The sequence below is a fragment of the Raphanus sativus genome, chromosome 6 (genome assembly GCF_000801105.2).
Source record: "Raphanus sativus cultivar WK10039 chromosome 6, ASM80110v3, whole genome shotgun sequence".
NCBI classification, from domain to species: domain Eukaryota; kingdom Viridiplantae; phylum Streptophyta; class Magnoliopsida; order Brassicales; family Brassicaceae; genus Raphanus; species Raphanus sativus.
This window is the reverse complement of record NC_079516.1, coordinates 13,582,009-13,600,806: the sequence shown is the minus strand read 5'-3', so window position 1 is coordinate 13,600,806 and position 18,798 is coordinate 13,582,009. Positions and strand designations below refer to the sequence as shown.

At 36.0% G+C, this 18,798-nt stretch overlaps 2 protein-coding genes across 2 annotated transcripts; both read left to right on the top strand.

Annotated features, from left to right (window-relative positions):
- The first annotated feature begins 485 nt into the window (after positions 1 to 485).
- Positions 486 to 5,104, top strand: LOC130497105 (BAHD acyltransferase DCR). The gene is made up of 2 exons (XM_056990078.1): positions 486 to 1,004; positions 3,944 to 5,104. Exons 1-2 carry the CDS (start codon positions 549 to 551, stop codon positions 4,907 to 4,909), a joined length of 1,422 nt encoding a protein of 473 aa, XP_056846058.1. The 5' UTR covers positions 486 to 548; the 3' UTR covers positions 4,910 to 5,104.
- Positions 5,105 to 6,520: 1,416 nt separating this feature from the next.
- LOC130494479 (uncharacterized) lies at positions 6,521 to 9,732 on the top strand. Its single transcript, XM_056990077.1, has 17 exons — positions 6,521 to 6,750; positions 6,863 to 6,960; positions 7,038 to 7,155; positions 7,260 to 7,354; positions 7,459 to 7,482; positions 7,578 to 7,737; positions 7,816 to 7,874; positions 7,948 to 8,065; positions 8,166 to 8,255; positions 8,360 to 8,430; positions 8,518 to 8,635; positions 8,794 to 8,873; positions 8,959 to 8,982; positions 9,071 to 9,149; positions 9,235 to 9,311; positions 9,402 to 9,519; positions 9,637 to 9,732. Exons 1-17 carry the CDS (start codon positions 6,586 to 6,588, stop codon positions 9,715 to 9,717), a joined length of 1,575 nt encoding a protein of 524 aa, XP_056846057.1. The 5' UTR covers positions 6,521 to 6,585; the 3' UTR covers positions 9,718 to 9,732.
- The last annotated feature ends 9,066 nt before the right edge of the window (positions 9,733 to 18,798 follow it).

Genomic DNA, 18,798 nt, shown 5'->3' with positions numbered 1-18,798 from the left:
AAATATCGGAAGTAGAGTCCTATAGATCCAATAAAGTGGAGTAATTGTCATGTGTAAAGTCCAGACAAGATAGTCTACTCAAAAACAAAGTTTAGAGGATGTGTTTTCATTAAAGTAATCCAACCATTACTTAAGGATCTTAATTTGTAAATCCTGGTACGATTCATAATAATACTACCGTTTGCTCTGGTCGACTACTTTTAAGCGTCTATACCATCTTTATCGGCGTTTATAAGTGTCCTACAAAGTACTATATTACATATAGCATCATTACATTTATTTTATTTTTGTTTCTTTTTAACCTACCAAAAAACCCTAAGGTCCCTAACTTAACATAACAATTCGAGCAAATAGATTTAAGAGCGAGAGTTTAATTGACTCATTAATTGAATCGCAACTACTTTCATGAAACCTTAAATGCCTAACCCAACTACACACTGTACGTCTCTATAAAGAACAGTCTTTAGTTCTTACTTCACTCCACACCACACTACAATCTCACAAAATAGTACACTGAGTGAAAAGGCTAAGTAAAATCTTTTTTCACCATGAAGATAAAGATAACTAGCAAAACCCATGTGCAACCAAACAAGCCGATACTAGGGAAGAAACAATTCCATCTCACCACATTTGATCTTCCTTACCTAGCTTTCTACTACAACCAGAAGTTCCTGCTCTACAAGTTCGAGAACCTTCTAGATCTCGAGGAATCCACTTTCCAAAACAATGTCGTGGGTAAGCTCAAGGATGGTTTGGGCTCGGTTCTTGAAGACTTCTATCAGCTTGCCGGTAAGCTGGCCAAGGACGAGGAAGGGGTCTTCCGAGTTGAGTACGACGCTGAAGACGAAGAGATCAACGGCGTGGAGTTCTCGGTTGCTGAGGCTGCTGACGTCAGCGTCGATGATCTCACAGCTGAGGACGGGACGGCTCAGTTCAAGGAGTTGGTTCCGTACAACGGGATCTTGAACTTGGAAGGACTTAGCAGGCCTCTCCTTGCTGTCCAGGTAATTATTTAATTTATACGCATTATTCTATCTCCACATGCTGGCTTTTTTCATCACCTTTCCACATGCTAGCATTTTTATCATTTATCTTGTTTATTTGTACACGTGAAATAAAATGGAATTAGGTATGTAAATCTTTTTTTTTTTTTTTTGTAACTGGAGTATGGTATGTAAATCTTGGTAGCAGAGAAAAACAATAAACTTGAAATAAAATAGAATTAGATATACAAATCTGAACTATTTCACAAATATCTGATGTATGTTATGTGGTACATTGATCTTTTTAGCTAATTACGTCGGGTGGTGTATAGTTTTCACAGAATCACAAGCGACCATAAAAAAAATAAGAATGGTGAATGCTTGGTTACGACCATTTTAAGACAAACATCACGTGACGTACAAAACTGATACAGTATACACTTGATTCAAAATCTTTAAGCCCCAAAGATAACAAAACTGATTACTAACGAATTAGTTTTTTTTTTACTAAAAACGAATTAGTATCATTTAATACATAAAAGTGGCGGTGCATGTTTCCAGCAAACCCAACAGAAAATAGGACAAGACTTAGGGTCACCCCTGTGGTGAACCTTTAAATTCACCACACCATTTATGACTAATAAAAATGACATGTAGATAATTAAATAAAACATATTAAATTTATTTTAAAATAGTTAAAAAACAATAATGACAATTCTAAACTACAAATCTTAATTTTTAAACCCTAAACATTAATTTCTAAATCCAAATCATATACCCTAAATCAAAATTCTATACCCTAAACCCAAATCCTAGACCATGACCCCAAACTTAAATTCTATACCCTAAACCCAAACCCAAATTCTAAACCTTAAACCCAAACCATAAATCTTAAATCTAAATCAAGTACCCTAAACCCAAACCTTATACTCTAAACCCAGATCATAAACCCTAAACCCAAACCGTATATCCTAAACCCAAATCCTAGACCTTAAATCCAAACCGTAAATCCTAAAATTTTAATTTTAATTTAGGATTTACAGTTTGGATTTAAGATCTAGGATTTGGGTTTAGGGTATACGGTTTGGGTTTAGGGTATACGGTTTAGGTTTAGGGTCTAGGATTTGGATTTAGAGTATTAGATTTAGATTTAAGATTTATGGTTTGGGTTTAGGGTCTAAGATTTGGGTTTAGGGTATAGGATTTTGGTTTAGGGTATAGAGTTTGGATTTAGAAATTAATATTTAGGATTTAAAAATTAAGATTTGTAGTTTAGAATTGACATTATTCTTTTTTAATTATTTTAAAATAAATTTATAATGTTTTATTTAATTATCTACATGTCATTTTCATTGGTTTATAAATGGTGTGGTGAATTTAAAGGTTCACCATAAGGGGTGAACCTAAGTCTTGTCCCAGAAAATATTGTTGACATTAATTCTTTTCGAAGAATAGGGAAAGTAATGATATTCAATAATAAACCCCACCTTGACATGCATATATGAAACAAACAAAAGTTCTAGATTTTGGTATATAACTTTTCTATTTTATTATCTACAATATGCATATGTTAGGCTTATAATACACACATATCGATATGTCTTTGGTTGGACGACGTTAAATCAGACACAAATAAATCTCAGTATGTATAATTACTTGCTAGTATAATTAATGAATTGAAAAAAATATATACAATAATAAATCAGAAATTGAAGTTAATGAATTGAAAAAAATATCGTTTTGAAAATGCATTTCAACATCTATGTGAAAAATTTATGTAGCACAGCAATTAAATATAGCATTAAATGACCGACCAGTAACATTTTTATGGATGGTAACTACTAACTGGTATATAGGCATGCATGTAGTCATGTACGACAAAACAAGTACTCAATCAAACATTAGTACACATAATTTACTCGTCGTTATTAATGAAATCTAAACATAGGTGCCATCGTCAGCTTTAGACCCAACTAGATTTTGACCCGCGCTTTTGAAGCGCGGGATATTTTACGATGAAAAATTTCACTAATAATTTAACAAATATTTTGGTAATTTTTAAAGAGTGTGTATTTAAAATATTTACATTTAAATCAGTATTTTTAAATTCAACCCGATTGTGATTATACCGGTTAATCCGGAGATCTAGTTCAATTTATGTTTCTAAAATATTCATATTAAAAATCACTAAAACCCGAAACTAACCGATTGAGCTGATGGATGACCGATATATAATCTAATTGGATTTAAATTGTAATAGTTTCATAATTTGTAATCTTATAATCGAAATTTTAAAGTTCACTATTTTGAAATTTATGAAATTATGACGTTTCTACAAAAATTTAAATTAAGATTAATTATTGTATTATTTGGAAACATTGATAGTAGTATAAAAAATATATTGTTTGGAAACATTGATAGTAGTATAAAGAAATAAGTATATTGTTTGGAAACATTGATAGTAGTATAAAGAAATAAGTATATTGTTTGGGAACATGGATAGTAGTATAAAGAAATGAACATTAGTGATTTAATGTATGTTTAACTATAAAGTATAAAGGTGTATTTAATTTAAAAACTTACAAAATAAATGTTAGGTCCAACAGAATGTTTTTGTTTTAATAAGATAGATGCATGTCAATCAACCTTAATGTTAATACATCGTATTCATACATATACGTATTTGCATGTATACAATACTTTCACTATCAGACGATGCTCTTTCCAAATTCTATACGGCATTTAGTTTGCACTTAATGCAAACTGCAAAGGCCTTTGAAAACAAATGTGGTCGTTGGAGTAGTCATTGTTTCTGTTGCTTATTTTCTGGTCTCGAGACTATCGTCCAATAAAATAAATTTAAAGCTTTTGAAAACAGGTGTGGTCGTTAGAGTAGTCATTATTGTAAAATACATGCATGCTTATCGATTTATCTTTTATTTTATTTTGTTTCGCAACAGGTGACCAAGCTTAAAGATGGGCTTGCAATGGGCCTAGCTTTCAATCACGCGGTCCTTGACGGAACTGCCACATGGCACTTCATGTGCTCATGGGCCGAGATCTGTCGCGGAGCCCAAACCATCTCGACACAACCATTTCTCGACCGAGCCAAGGCACGTGACACGCGCGTGAAACTCGACCTCGCTTCCCCAAAGGACCCTAACGCGTCCTCCAACGGCGACGCCACGGCTGAACCGCCGCAGCTCGTGGAGAAGGTCTTCAAGTTCTCCGACTCAGCCATCCACACGATCAAGTCAAGAGCCAACTCAGCCGTCCCACCCGACAACGGCTCAAAGCCCTTCTCCACTTTCCAGTCCCTCACGTCACACATCTGGCGCCACGTCACCCTCGCGCGTGGGCTCAAACCCGAAGACATCACCGTCTTCACCGTCTTCGCCGACTGCCGCCGCCGCGTCGACCCGCCGATGCCGGAGGAGTACTTCGGAAACATGATTCAGGCCGTCTTCACGGGAACGGCGGCGGGGATGCTTGCGGCGCACGGGCCGGAGTTCGGAGCCTCCGTGGTTCAGAAAGCCATCGTGGCGCACAACGCGCGTGTGGTGGACGCGCGGAACGAGGAGTGGGAGAAGTCGCCGAAGATATTCCAGTTCAAAGACGCGGGAGTGAACTGCGTGGCGGTGGGGAGCTCGCCGAGGTTCCGTGTCTACGAGGTGGACTTCGGTTGGGGTAAACCGGAAACGGTTAGGAGCGGTTCGAATAACCGGTTTAATGGGATGATGTATCTGTACCCGGGGAAAGCTGGAGGTGTGAGCATCGATGTGGAGATCACGCTTGAAGCTCATGTCATGGAGAAGCTAGAGAAGAGCAAAGAGTTTTTACTGGTCGAGGAGGAAGAAAATGGAAGCAAGCTCACCAATGGCAATGGTCATGGTCATGGTCATGCTAATGGTAACGGGTTCGTTTGAGTCGATCAAAATTCAAAGCAGTTTCGTTAATGTGAAAGACCTCTAGTTATCGTAATAATATTGCTCTTTTGTTGATAATAATCAGCAGAATGCTGACGTGTGAGTTAAGTAATTTGATTATGTTGTAGTATGTTGGATTTGAACTTTGGAGTGTTTGGGACATGTACCAAAATGGCTTCTTGCTGTTTGAATTAAGATTCTGAGTAGCTCCATGCTTAAGTATCTCAAATAAAATTTCTTGTCTCCAAAATAATAATTTCTAAAATAATAACAATTTAAACCACATTATAAACTTTGACCATTTATACTGTATATATTATAATATATTGCATAACAACTTAATTATTCAACAAACTCAAAAAATATTAAAACTTTCTATGATAAAATAACTAAAAGATATTCACACATATGATTCAAGAATTGTAATCTTATAAAATCTTACTATATCTTATAAAAATGAGAAGTTCTCCATGACAGATATTTTTAGTTTATTTCACAAAATAACTTTTTAAGGAGAAAATGACCAAACAATTTCATTAAAAGGTTAATATACACTTATATTCCTAAGTTAACTAATATGTTAAGGCAGTAGGGTTGCAAATTTTAAAAATAAATAATAAATATTAATAATTTCAAAATAAACAGAGACTATTTTTCATCATTTTTAGTGTTATTTTATTGACATGAATTTTAAAATGACTGTTTGAGAGAATTGCTATATAAAAATATAAATATACAGCTTTTAGTTAAATAACTTAACTGCTAAATATAGAAAAATAAAATAAAATTGCAGTTTGTTTTAATAATTACTCTTCACAAATCTAAAATATAAATATATTAGCATCTCTAATTAACGTTTTTTATTTATTTCAAAAAATTAAGAGTGAAATCTAAACTTATATACATCTAATACAACTAAAAATAACATTTTCATAGTTTTCATCTACACAAATGATTAAATTAAGAAAATCCATATATTATAGTGATTATAATTTTCTCAAATTCAAAACTTAAATTATAATAAAATTCGATTCAAAATTATAGTATAATTTGATTAACTGGTTGAATTTTAGTGGCTTGAATACCTAATAGGAAGCCAATTTATATACATATAAATTTTTGATCCTAGTGAGTTTATTTTTTGTATATCCCAATATATTTTCATGATCAAGGTAAAAGATATCATAATCATACGTAAATGGATTAAATACTTTTTTTTTGTTAAAGAAAATGGATTAATTAATTAAAAAGTCATATATACAAATTTAAATATATGCTGCATAGAAAACTTGAAAATATATAAATTTACATATGGAAATTATAATCTGTATAAAAGATTTTTTTTAATTTTTTAAAAATTGAAAGTGTGGATCAAAATTTATATATGATTAGAAGTGGAATAAAAATTGACTTTTTTAAGTGTGAACACAATGATACCAAATTATCAATTAGCCTTTTTTTACAAACTAAAACGAACAATGGTGGGTGATAGAAGGAAAATATAAAAGCCCAAACAAGATAGTTGTCTAGGTGATAGAAGGAAAATATAAAAGCCCAGACCAGCCCACTAGATCGTTGTCGAGGTTTTTAACTTATTACTGCTCTCTCTTGGGGTTACTTTATTGCGGTTTCTCTTTCTCAGCTCTTGCCGGCGACTGTGTTTTGCATCTTCTCCAATGTCCAGTTGTAGCCAGGAACCCAATTTACTGGTTAAGCGAAAACCGGAAGATGGTTTGGAGACCGAACCGGTTCTGAAGAAACGTAAAGAAAAATCCGAGGAGAATGAGATCGAATCAAGGGTTGAGCTGCTGTTGTTGTCTGATGAGAAGTCTACTACTTTGGTAATATAAAGTTTGAATTATTTTGTTGTATATATGCTTTTATGTTGCTGTTGTTTGTTAGATATTTTTACAAGTTTAATGTTCAATAAAGCCATCTTCTTTGTTATATCAGGAACAGGAGACAGTGGAGACCACAGAACCTGTTCAGGAACCGAAGAGGAAGACCCTATTTGTTTCTAATCTCCCTGCTTACACAAAAGTTGCAGACATGTAAGAATCACTCTTCATTTTTTTTCCAGTTTCCACTTAACTCGGAGCTAACTTTTAGGTTTCTCATCTCATCTCAGCCTCTGTTTCTTCGAAGACGTGGGACAAGTTGTTCGTGTTCGACTTGTTGTAAACGACCTGGGAGTTTTTAAAGGCGATGCCTTTGTTGAGTTTGCTTCTGCCCACCAAGCTAACAAGGTGATGAGACTATACCGATTATGATCATTTTGAGAAACCAAGTCTTTTACTGATATGATGATAACAGAATTGATTTTTTTTTTTAATTATTATTATGCTCTTAGGCACTGGAAGAAAAGAAGAATGATAAATTTCTGAACTGGCGCAATATTTTCCTTGATGTGGCTAATAAGGGAGAGGAAGCTTGCTTTCCACCCAAGTAAATACTCATTTAAATTTGTTCTTTTTTTTTTGTTAACACTATCATTGCTAAGTGCTTTTATGCTGATTAACACTATTACTCTTTTTTTTTTGGTTAATTAGGTATTGCATAGATCACAAAGTTTGGTAAGCCATTTTACTATCTGCCTCTTGAGAAGTGGGATTTTATATTTTTTTACTATTTGGAGAGATCACACCAGGGATTTTTCATCTTATTCCAGGTACCTAGAAGAGGAAGAAGACTACCTTCAACAAGAAGGAGAAGAAGATGAAGACAACATTCAACAAGTAGAAGAAGAAGAAGAAGAAGATGAAGACTACCTTCAACAAGAAAGCCTTCCCATTGAAGAAGAAGAAGATGAGACACCTCCCAACGCTGAGGTACCATGAGCCTACTTTTTGTTGTTAAGACCTTTTTCTCTTTAAAGAGTCCTGCTAATTAATACACTTTGGCTTCAGGAAGATTCCGTACTCTTCATGGCTAATCTCTCTCCACAAACAACTAAAATATCACAGATGTACGTATCCACTTTTTGTTCTCTCTGCTGTTTTTTTTTTCTATGACTGATGATTACTTTTTTTTTTTTGCAGCATCAAGTTCTTCAAATATATTGGTGGTGTTGTTAGTGTGCGACTTATTGTAAACCAACAGCGCAAGCATGTGGGCTACGCCTTTGTTGAGTTTGTTGATGCTAAACGAGCTAATTTGGTGAGTGCTTTTTTTTTCTTTCTTTCGTGTATATTAATTATGAAATAAGTATAAAATCAATTTTTGTTCTAAAGTTTTCGAGTATCTTTTGTACTATTAGGCGCTGAAAAATAAGAATGGTGAATACTTGCACGATCATGAGATTTTGTTGATGAGAAGAGTTGAGGAGGACACTCCCCATTCTGCTGAGGTATCTCTTCTTATTATTCATCAGAATATTTCACGCTTACCCATTTTTTTCTTGATATGCAAGTTAAGTCTTTTTATCCTAACACACTTTGCTTTTAAATCCAGACAGCTACCACTGTAAGAGATAAGACGCTCTTTGTTGACCATCTCTCTACGAAAACTAGAATATCAAATATGTAAGTAGCACCTAAAATTTCTTCATTCTTTGGATCAAGTTCTTCATGACTGATATGTATTTAATCATTCTCAATTTTTACTTACAGCATCAATTTCTTTAAAGATGTTGGAGAAGTTGTTCATGTTCGACTTATGGTAGACAAAAGTACCGTTCCGATGAGGTCTGGCTATGTTGAGTTTGCTTCTGCTGCCGAAGCTGAGAAGGTGAGAGAGTATTTTACAGATAATAATAATAATGAAAATTGTTTTTACTTTTCATTTGAAAAAAGTAGTGTATAGTTATTATTAAAATCCTAGTATTAGTTATTTTGAAGTAAGTACGATTTTACTGATCAAATCGTTTTCTCTTTCGAATGCTGGAGGCGATGGAGGAGAAGAACGGCAAATATTTAAACAGACGCAAGCTTTATTTAGCTTTCGTTAAGGAGCATTCACGATTCAAGTAAATTGTTATGAAGATAATCTAATTTATTTGCTAGAGTTTTGATGCCATTACAGAAACTAATGCTATTATATTTGTTAATTAGGTATTGCATAGATCACAAGGTTTGGTAAGTTATTTAGCTATTTACAACTTGAGTTGAGTTCTTGGTGTATTTGGAGAGATAACAGGGTTTTTTTTTTCTTCTGATATTCCAGGTTCGAGGACTATCTTCAGCGAGAAAGCCTTCTTCTACAAGAAAATGCATCGGTGGATGAAACTCCAGACTTTGATGAGGTACCTCTTCTAATTTGTCTCCAAAAATTTGAAGTTCTTTTTTCCTTGCATTATTACTACTAACACACTTGGCTGTTCAATTCAGGATGTTTCATCGAGTAAGAAGACTCTCTTTACCGATTTCTCCCAGAAAAAAAACGTGCCTGTTAACATACCAAATATGTAAGTATAGTTCCTTTGATTCACCTCTTTTTCTTCTTGAGAGCAGTTATTATTTTTTTTTTCATTTTTATCTATCCATATTTTTTACAGCATCAGTTTCTTCGAACATGTTGGAGAAGTTGCTAGTGTTAGACTTATTGTAGACCGCTGGGGCATATCTTCGGGCTGTTGCTGTGTTGAGTTTGCTACTGGTACCGAATCAAAGAAGGTGAGAATCATTTTAATAGTAATGATGAAAAGAATTTGAAGTATATAATGGTGAAAAATATACAAGTAGTTTTTTTCTGAAAGTTAGGACTGCTGATTAAAATCTTTTGTACTGTAGGGTTTTGAAATTTACAGGCATGTTAAGGGGATTTTTGTCAAGAGGCCTGAGATAGCTCCATACCCTTTCCGACCCAAGTAAGTTGATTTTCCATGTTTTGTGGAGTTTTGTTTCTCTAAAACTTAATGCTATATTTTTTGATGTCATACCCCCAGAAGATGAATGCTATTGTTTTTTTTGTTTGTTTGTTTGTTAATTAGGTACAACCTTACCGACCTCGCAGAGAAGCTTTGGTAATTGATTTTGCCTTTTTGAGTTTTGTTATGAATAGCACATTGGGTGAAGTTTCTGTTATAATATGACTAAGGGGTTTTGATATATATATTCCAGGTGCGAAGACGAGCTTAGACGAGAAGGCTTTGGTTTGCCGACCAGATCAAAGCCGAAGGAAGAGGAGGAGATTGCAATCCCCTGCAAGGAAAAGGTTACTTTCTGCGGTAAGAAGATTACCTTCTCTGACGAAGATGATGAAGAAGAAGAAAAAGAAAAGAAAGGTCTTTGGTCTCTATAACTTTTTTTTTTTTGGACAAATGGTGTCTATAACTTTATTATGATACACAATGAACTCGAGTTGATTACGTCTTCGGTTATGTAACTTGTGATACAATTTTGACTAGAAATGTTTTTCTTGTTTGTTTATCTATTTTTCAAACCCCTGCTCTTGACATTTTATACTCAAAAGAAGCAAACAACACACTAATATGAGAGCATTGTGGTCTCACACTTGTGTTTATTATACGCGCAAGTTTTTTACCTTACGAGTACATATTCATATAGACGAGCATTTTGACCCCAAAAACATTCAACATAGACGAGATGAGTCAGGAAGGTGGTCGTCACCGGAGGTCGGCTGGATATCCGACGGAGAAACTTTCCCTTGCCGTCCCACCTAAGTCCCCAGAGACAACAAATCATGTTTGAGGAAGCTCTTCCCAGAGGTCTCAATGTTCATTTGCCGGTTGTTGGAAGGGCAAATGAACATTAAATCTCTTGTACTGTAGGCTCTGCAAATTAACAAGCATGTTAAGGGGATTTATGTCAAGATGCCTGAGATAGCTCCATACCCTTTCCGACCCAAGTAAGTTGATTTTCCATGTTTTGTGGAGTTTTGTTTCTCTAAAACTTGATGCTATATATTTTTGATGTCATAGCCAAAAGATGAACGCTATTTTTTTATTTGTTTGTTAATTAGGTACAACCTTGACGACCTTGCAGAGAAGCTTTGGTAAATGATTAATAAACTATTTGTCTTCTTGAGTTTTGTTATCAAGAGCTGGTATATATGAGTATGACAAGGGGTTTTTTGATATGTTCCAGGTATGAAGACGAGCTTAGACGAGAAGGCTTTGGTTTGCCGACCAAACCAAAGCTGGAGAAAGAGCAGGACTCCTGCGGTCAGAAGGTGATCTTCTGCGTTTAGAGGATCACCTTTTCTGACGAAGACTATTAGAAGAAGATGGAGCCTCAGGCCTCCACTTAGACATAGATTCCACTAGATGATGAGTTAAGCGTATGGCATATATATCTATTTAGTTTAGAATGCAAACCAAAGATGGAGAAAGAGCAGGAAATCTCCTGCGGTCAGAAGGTGATCTTCTGCGGTCAGAGGATCATCTTCTCTGATGAAAACTATTAGAAGAAGATGGAGCCTCAGGCCCCCACTTAGACATAGATTCCACTAGATGATGAGTTAAGCGTATGGCATAGATATCTATTTAGTTTAGAGTGATTATTATATCTATTTAGAGTGATTATTCATATATTTTTTTTGTACAGTTTAGTTTAGGTGCATTTATGATGTTTTCGATGATAAACATATTTACATACCACCAACATTTATCGTATGACATTTTTTTTTTTTGAATTATACAGAAGTATTCTGGTCCCACAGAAATGGTCTAGACTAGTCACGTATTGCCAGACTAGTCACGTATGACATATTGATGGTGCATGTTTCCATGTCTTTTATCTTCCATAAATAACCGCAAAGTATATGCGTGCCTTTCTCTAGTATTAGCATCTGAGAGTGTTTTTTTAATTGAAATGATGCACTTTAAAAGTTCTACCTTCTACTACTGCAACTACAAGACCCGTCTCATAATTTGTGTTTCAAGCAAAGTAGCAAACATTACATGAACTAGCACAAAGTTGTGAATCTACCGTTTAAGTTGTTTTGTAAAATACAGACAGGAATTCATGAAACTTCTACCAAAATAAAAATCATGAAAGAGCATTGAAAAAAATTGTCTTAGGCCCCCTAAACGATTCGCACGGCACTGGGTGTAAGCATTAATGCGGAGATCACTCTCGAAGCTCATGTCATGGAGAAGGTAGAGAAGAGCAAAGAGTTTTTACTCATCTAGATCTAGGAGGAAGTAGATGGTAACAAGCTCGGCGATGGTGATGTTCATCATGCTAATGTCAATGGTAACGGGTTTGTTCGAGTCGATGAACCTCTATCGTAATAACTGCTCTTATGTTGTTAATAATCAGCAGAATGCTGACGTGTGAGTTATGTAATTTGATTATGTTGTGTGTTGGTTTTGAACTTTGGAGTGTTTTGGATATCTGCCTTTCTTTTTTTCAAGTATTTTGGATATCTGCTAAAGTGGCTTTTGCTGTTTAAGATTCACTTTGTGAGTGGGAGATTGTCTTCAGTTAGATCTTGTTGTCGACCAAACTGACTTTAGCTTACATAGTAGGTCTTGTCAGAAGGTCTTGTCAGAAAATAAAAAAATGAATAAAAACTTTTATGGGTATTAAATTTTCAACAGCTAAGATCATGTTTCCATTTGTCGTTACTGGTTAACTACACTTGCAAAACTCTTTGAAATCGTATGATTTCTGTACCTTTAAAAATGTGATTTAGAAATTGGATGGGCATCACAAGGTTTACAAAACTTTGGTAGAGCTAAAGAGAACTATAAGGTTTTAATTATATTTAAAGTCGGAGAACCCACAAGGCTTAAAACAAAATGTGGAGAAGATCACATGTTAGTGCATAGACATTGGTTAGAGTCGGTTAAATCATGAACTATGTAATTGGTACTGGTACAAGATATAAACCGATAATACAATTACTATATAGCATGTTAGTTGATTAGAGAGACCTAGGGAAATAAGAAGATCGAATCTTAGAGTACATGAACGAAGAAGAAAATATCTGTAACAAACTTTCTTATTCTCTGTGTTAACGTTTACAAAGGCAATACATTCACTTATATAGTAAGTGTTATATCTCGGTTTACACATAACCGGACGTAATCACATTAAACCATAATAAACCAGTTCTATACTCTAATATTCCCCCTCAAGATGGCATGTAAATAGACTTCAATGCCAACTTGCCAACCAAAGAATAGAACTGTGGTGAGTACAACGCCTTTGTAAAGATATCTGCAACCTGGTTTGCAGTACGAACATGAAGAAGCTTGATGAATCCAAAGAGAACACGCTCACGAACCTGATGACAATCAAGCTCGATATGCTTCGTGCGCTCATGGAAAACATGGTTAGTAGCAATGTGTATTGCCGCAGTAGAGTCACAGAAGAAAGGAACTGGTCCATGTTGAGGAGATTGTAATTCAGCTAAGAGATTCCTTAGCCAAATGACCTCGCGGGAACCAAACTCCATTGCACGGTATTCGGACTCAGCAGAGGAATATGAGACAGTTTGTTGTTTCTTTGACTTCCAAGAGATCAAACTGTTGCCAAGGAACATACAGTAACCAGAAGTTGATCGTCTTGAGTCCAAGCAAGAAGCCCAGTCTGCGTCAGTGAATGCTTGAAGAACCAAATCACACTCAACTGAATAGAACAGACCAAGACCAATAGTGCCTTTGAGATAATGAAGAACTTTCATAGCGGCTTTGAGATGAGAAGCTTTCGGAGCTGAAGTATATTGACAAAGCTTGTTAACTGCAAAGGTAATGTCTGGTCTTGTGATTGTCAAATACATCAGACGGCCAACCAAACGTCTATAAGCTGCTGAATCTTCAAGTAGAGGTTCCTTGGAATCCAAGCAAAGTTTTGCACTCGGATCCATGGGAATAGTCGAAGGCTTCCAAGCCAAGAGGCCATCATCTTCTAAGAGACTTAGCGTGTAGTTACGTTGACACACTGCAATCCCTTTACTAGAACGAGCTATCTCAAGTCCAAGAAAATATTTCAAAGGACCGAGATCACGAAGTTTGAAAGCTTCACTGAGATGAACCTTCAACTGATCAACATCTGCATCAGTGTTACTCGCAATAATTATATCGTCGACATACACTAAGACTGCAGTGTAGATTCCTCCTCTGTGACGAATAAACAGAGTATGGTCAGAATTTGATTTCTTAAAACCAAGACCAAGAAGAGTTCCACTGAATTTCAAGAACCACTGCCGTGATGCCTGCTTTAAACCATACAAAGATTTTTGTAACTTGCAGACAGCATTAGGCGGTAGTGTTTCCCCCTCTTTTGGTGTATATCCTGGTGGTAATGACATGTAAATCTCTTCGTGCAAATCTCCATTGAGAAAGGCATTGGAGATGTCTAACTGAGTAAGACTCCACTTCTTAGCAGCAGATACTGATAGCAACGTTTTTACAGTAGTCATTTTAGCAACAGGAGAAAAGGTATCTGCGAAATCAACACCCTCCTCTTGTGTGTATCCTTTGGCCACCAAACGGGCTTTGTATCTCTCAATGGTTCCATCAGGATGAATCTTAATCTTGTAGACCCATTTGCACCCAATGGCATGCTTTCCAGGAGGAAGAGAACAGACAGTCCATGTGTTTGTACTTTCCAACGCTATAAGCTCTTCATTCATAGCCTTGAGCCAAACATCAAACCGCTTGGCTTGAGTAAAACTTGTCGGTTCAGGAATGAGAGCAACGGCACATATATAAGCTTTGTAGTCTTCAGACAAACTATTGAAGGAAGTGTAAGCAGAGAGAGGATAAGGGATCTCAGTATCACTTTCTGCAATGTTACAATAGTAGTCTTGAAGATGTGGAGGAAGCTTAGAAATCCGTTTGCCTTCAGTTGTAGTTGTATCAACAGGTCGTTTACCTTTTGCTTTATCAGTGTCCACTGTAACAACACTCGGTGATGACGGTTCAGGACTAACATCAGGAGGTTGCACATGTGGAGTTTTAGCAACTGCAACATCAACTACTGAAGTATCAGCAGTAGGGATCTGTACAGAAGAAGTACTAGAAGATGATGAAGCAGTAACAGAGGCAAAGAAGTCTTCATAAGTTTCAGTCGTAGCTTTGGTGTAAGGAAATATTGCTTCATGAAAGGTTACATTCCGAGAGATGTGAATAGTATTAGAATCCAAATCAAGAAGCTTATATCCCATATAGCCTGTAGGGTATCCAATAAAGACACATGGTTTTGATCTAGGCTGAAACTTATGACGTTGCTTTGTAGATGTAGAGTAGTAAGCAAGACATCCAAAGACTTTTAGACCATCGTAAGCAACTTTCTTGGCAGTAAGAAGCTCGTAAGGAGATTTATTCTGTAAGAGGTGATGGAAGTCGATTAATGAGAAAGACAGCCGTAAGAACACACTCACCCCAGAGCTCTAGTGGAACGTGAGATTGAAACATCAGAGCACGAGCAACGTTCAAGATGTGTTGATGTTTCCGTTCAACTACAGAGTTCTGCTGAGGCGTCTCTGGACAGGAGTGATAAGCAATGATACCTTTCTTCTTATAGAAATCCACAAACCTCAACTCTTGAGCATTATCAGATCTTACAGCTTTAACAACCGCCTTGTATTGTGTCTCGACCATTTGAATAAACTCTGGAAAGATCGTTAAAACTTCATTCTTTGTGCGCATAAGATAGATCCAGGTAACTCGAGTGTGATCATCGACGATGGTTAGAAAATACTTATAACCTTCTGCAGTCGACACAGAGAAAGGACCCCATGTATCGATGTGAAGAAGATCAAAGGCATTTCTAGTCATATTGTTCTTAGGATTATAGGGTAAACGCTTCTGTTTTGCAAGAGGACATATAGCACAATGATAAGGTTCTTTATTGATTTGCTGAAAGCCAAGAGTATCAATAATAGAATCTGTTTTTGACATAGACGGATGTCCTAATCTGTTGTGCCAGAGGCTTACATCAACAACAACATTAGAGCAAGAAGCATATTGCTGTTGAATAACTGTAGAGCCAACTAAATCCCCTGCATCCAGAACGTAGAGATTACTGATTTGCTCACCCTTCCCAATCATCAATCCCTTGGTAGGATCCTGTATAAAGCAATCAGTCGGATCAAATATGACTCTGTATCCCAAATCCTTAGTGAGTTGGCTCACACTCATAAGGTTCAAACGGAAGTCTGGAAGATATAAGACATTTCTCAAGATTAACGAATCATGAAGTCTTATACTGCCAATTCCTGCAATTTTTATCCCAAGTCCAGTTGGAAGAGTAACAGAGGTGCTAACAGAATCAGTTAACTCAATGAAGATATTCCTGTCATGAGCAACGTGATGTGTAGCACCACTGTCTATGATCCAATTTTCTGAACATAGAGCATTTTTGGTAGCTTGCAACATCCCAACAAAACATAGAGTAGATGATGAGAATGCCATACCAGGAAGAGCCGTGATCATGCCGCCAGAAGTAGAAGCAACACAGTTTGCTTGGATCGTTTGTTGATTGAGCTGAGAATTGAAATAGGCAATAACTCCTTCAATCTGATCCTTGGTTAAGTTGTTAACTACTTGTGAAACAGAATCAACAAATCCCACTTGAGCAACAATTGGTTTAGTGCTGTTATTCTTCACAGCAGTAGAAGTTTTGTCAGACTGTTGTTTGCCTTTGTGCTTGAAACCAACAGGATACCCATGGATCTTGTAGCAAGTGTCCACGGTATGTCCATTGTAACCGCAATGGGCACAAACAAGTCGACTTTGTTTAGCAAGAGCAGGAGACTGAGCAGCATTGATCACTGGAACAGAGGAAGCAAGAGCCGAGATTTGAAAAGCAGTAGCATTAGTCACTGGGATAATGTTCCTTTGATTGAAGTCTTGATCTAGCAAGTTATAGATTTCAGAAAGCTCAGGAACATTCTTCTTCATAATAATTTGACTCCTGATCACTGAATAAGACTCATTCAAGCCAGAAAGAAACTTGATGATCTTAGCATGATTCGTTTTTGTTTCAGTAGACTTGCAACAATCACAGTGACGACATGTATCAATGCAATTAGCACCGTCCAGTTCATCCCAAAGAGTCTTGAGAGTGGTATAGTACGTTGCCAAATCCATCGATCCCTGCTGCAAAGACCAAATCTGCTGAGACAACTGATAAGAACGTGGAAGATTAGTGATGTGAAATCGAGTCTCCAAATCTTTCCAGATCTCCACAGCGTCATTGAAATGAAGGATGCTCTTGTAGATCTGCTTAGAAACTGTATTCAGAATCCAGGATTTGACCATTGAATTACATCTAGACCAGATACGGTTATGAGGATGCGATTCAATAGGTCGAGCAATAGAGCCATCAACAAACACAAGCTTATTCTTAGCATCTAAAGCAATTTTCATAGCTATACTCCAGTTATCGTAATTTGTACCATCCAATACTTCCGAGATGATAGAAAGACCTGGATTATCGCTATTTGTGAGGTAGAACGGTGAATGGATACTATCGGGAAAAAGTTCTGTTGCGATCGGAGCTATAGGCGACGTCGGAGCTGAGTTTTCTGAGTTTTCCGGAATAGGAACTCGGCGAGCTGACGACGGTGCCTGTCTAGTGCTACGACGCGTCGATCTCCTTGCTAGAACCACCATCTTTTGAGTTTACACGAGAATCAGTTTGAAATGATCAAGTCGAAGCAGAGAAACGATCAATCGAGAGAATCATCGATTGATCAGAGGTCAATGAAAGAAGAAGAAGAACGGATCGCTTGAGGTTTCAGCCTCAAGGCTCTGATACCATCTTAGAGTACATGAACGAAGAAGAAAATATCTGTAACAAACTTTCTTATTCTTTGTGTTAACGTTTACAAAGGCAATACATTCACTTATATAGTAAGTGTTATATCTCGGTTTACACATAACCGGACGTAATCACATTAAACCATAATAAACCAGTTCTATACTCTAATATCGAACTTTAGGGAAAATGATTTTTGTTATTGATTTAGTTGGTGTTAGTCACACTAAATAGTAATTGCATTTTTGGTTTACATTTTGTACCGGTACTAATTAATTATACATGGTTTATGATGTACACAACAAACATAGCATGGAAAACCTTACTACCAAGCAATCAATTGTAAAAGAAAAAAAAATCGATAACGCAAATGTAGAACAATGCTTCTTTTTCAAAAAAAAAAAATGTAGAACAATGCTCTGTATTGAATAGTTGTGCTCGTTCCTTTTTTTGGGCAATTTTGTGTTCGTTCCTTTTATATGATCTGGCCAATGAAAATTTCAATTGTCCAAACCATGATTGAATGGCAAAGCTAGCCCGCGATCAATTATGATTCGATAATTAGCGGTCCAACAATATAGCGGTTTAATTTTTCTTTTTCAAGCTTTTTTTTTCCTTTTCAAGTTGCACGAAGTTACATAGACTTTGTTTGAAGTTTGAACCATCCTAGCTCAATCCATCTAGACCGGGAACCGAGTTTTTCAACCATTCCAAAACAAATTTATTGATATGAATTAATATCTTATTTATGTGCTATCGCCATTTTCTAACGATGCATATTATTTGTCTATTTATTATAGTGATCAAATGTTTATCACTGTAGAATTCATTCGTATGGACAAAATTTAATGAATTTATAAAATTTTGGTAGCTTCAGTTCAAAGGCAAAGAAAGCATAAGGAGGACCGTTAGGACCAAACCACTTCATAATGGCTACCAACAGGGGCGGACCCAGGTAGAGAGCACCTGTGGCACATGCCACATACTACCTTGAAAGTATTTCTTATGTAGCTAACTGTAAAAGAGAGCGGTAGTTAATTTTATACATTCAGTTTTCTATGGACTTTTAATTTATTCCATCAAATATAGATATTTCTTTGATTTTACGATAGGAAAAATTATAATTTTACCGCAAACGTCATGTTACTTTTTAAATTTATATTTAAAAAATGACTGTTTTCATAAATATTTTAATTTTGTAATGAAAATGACTAAACT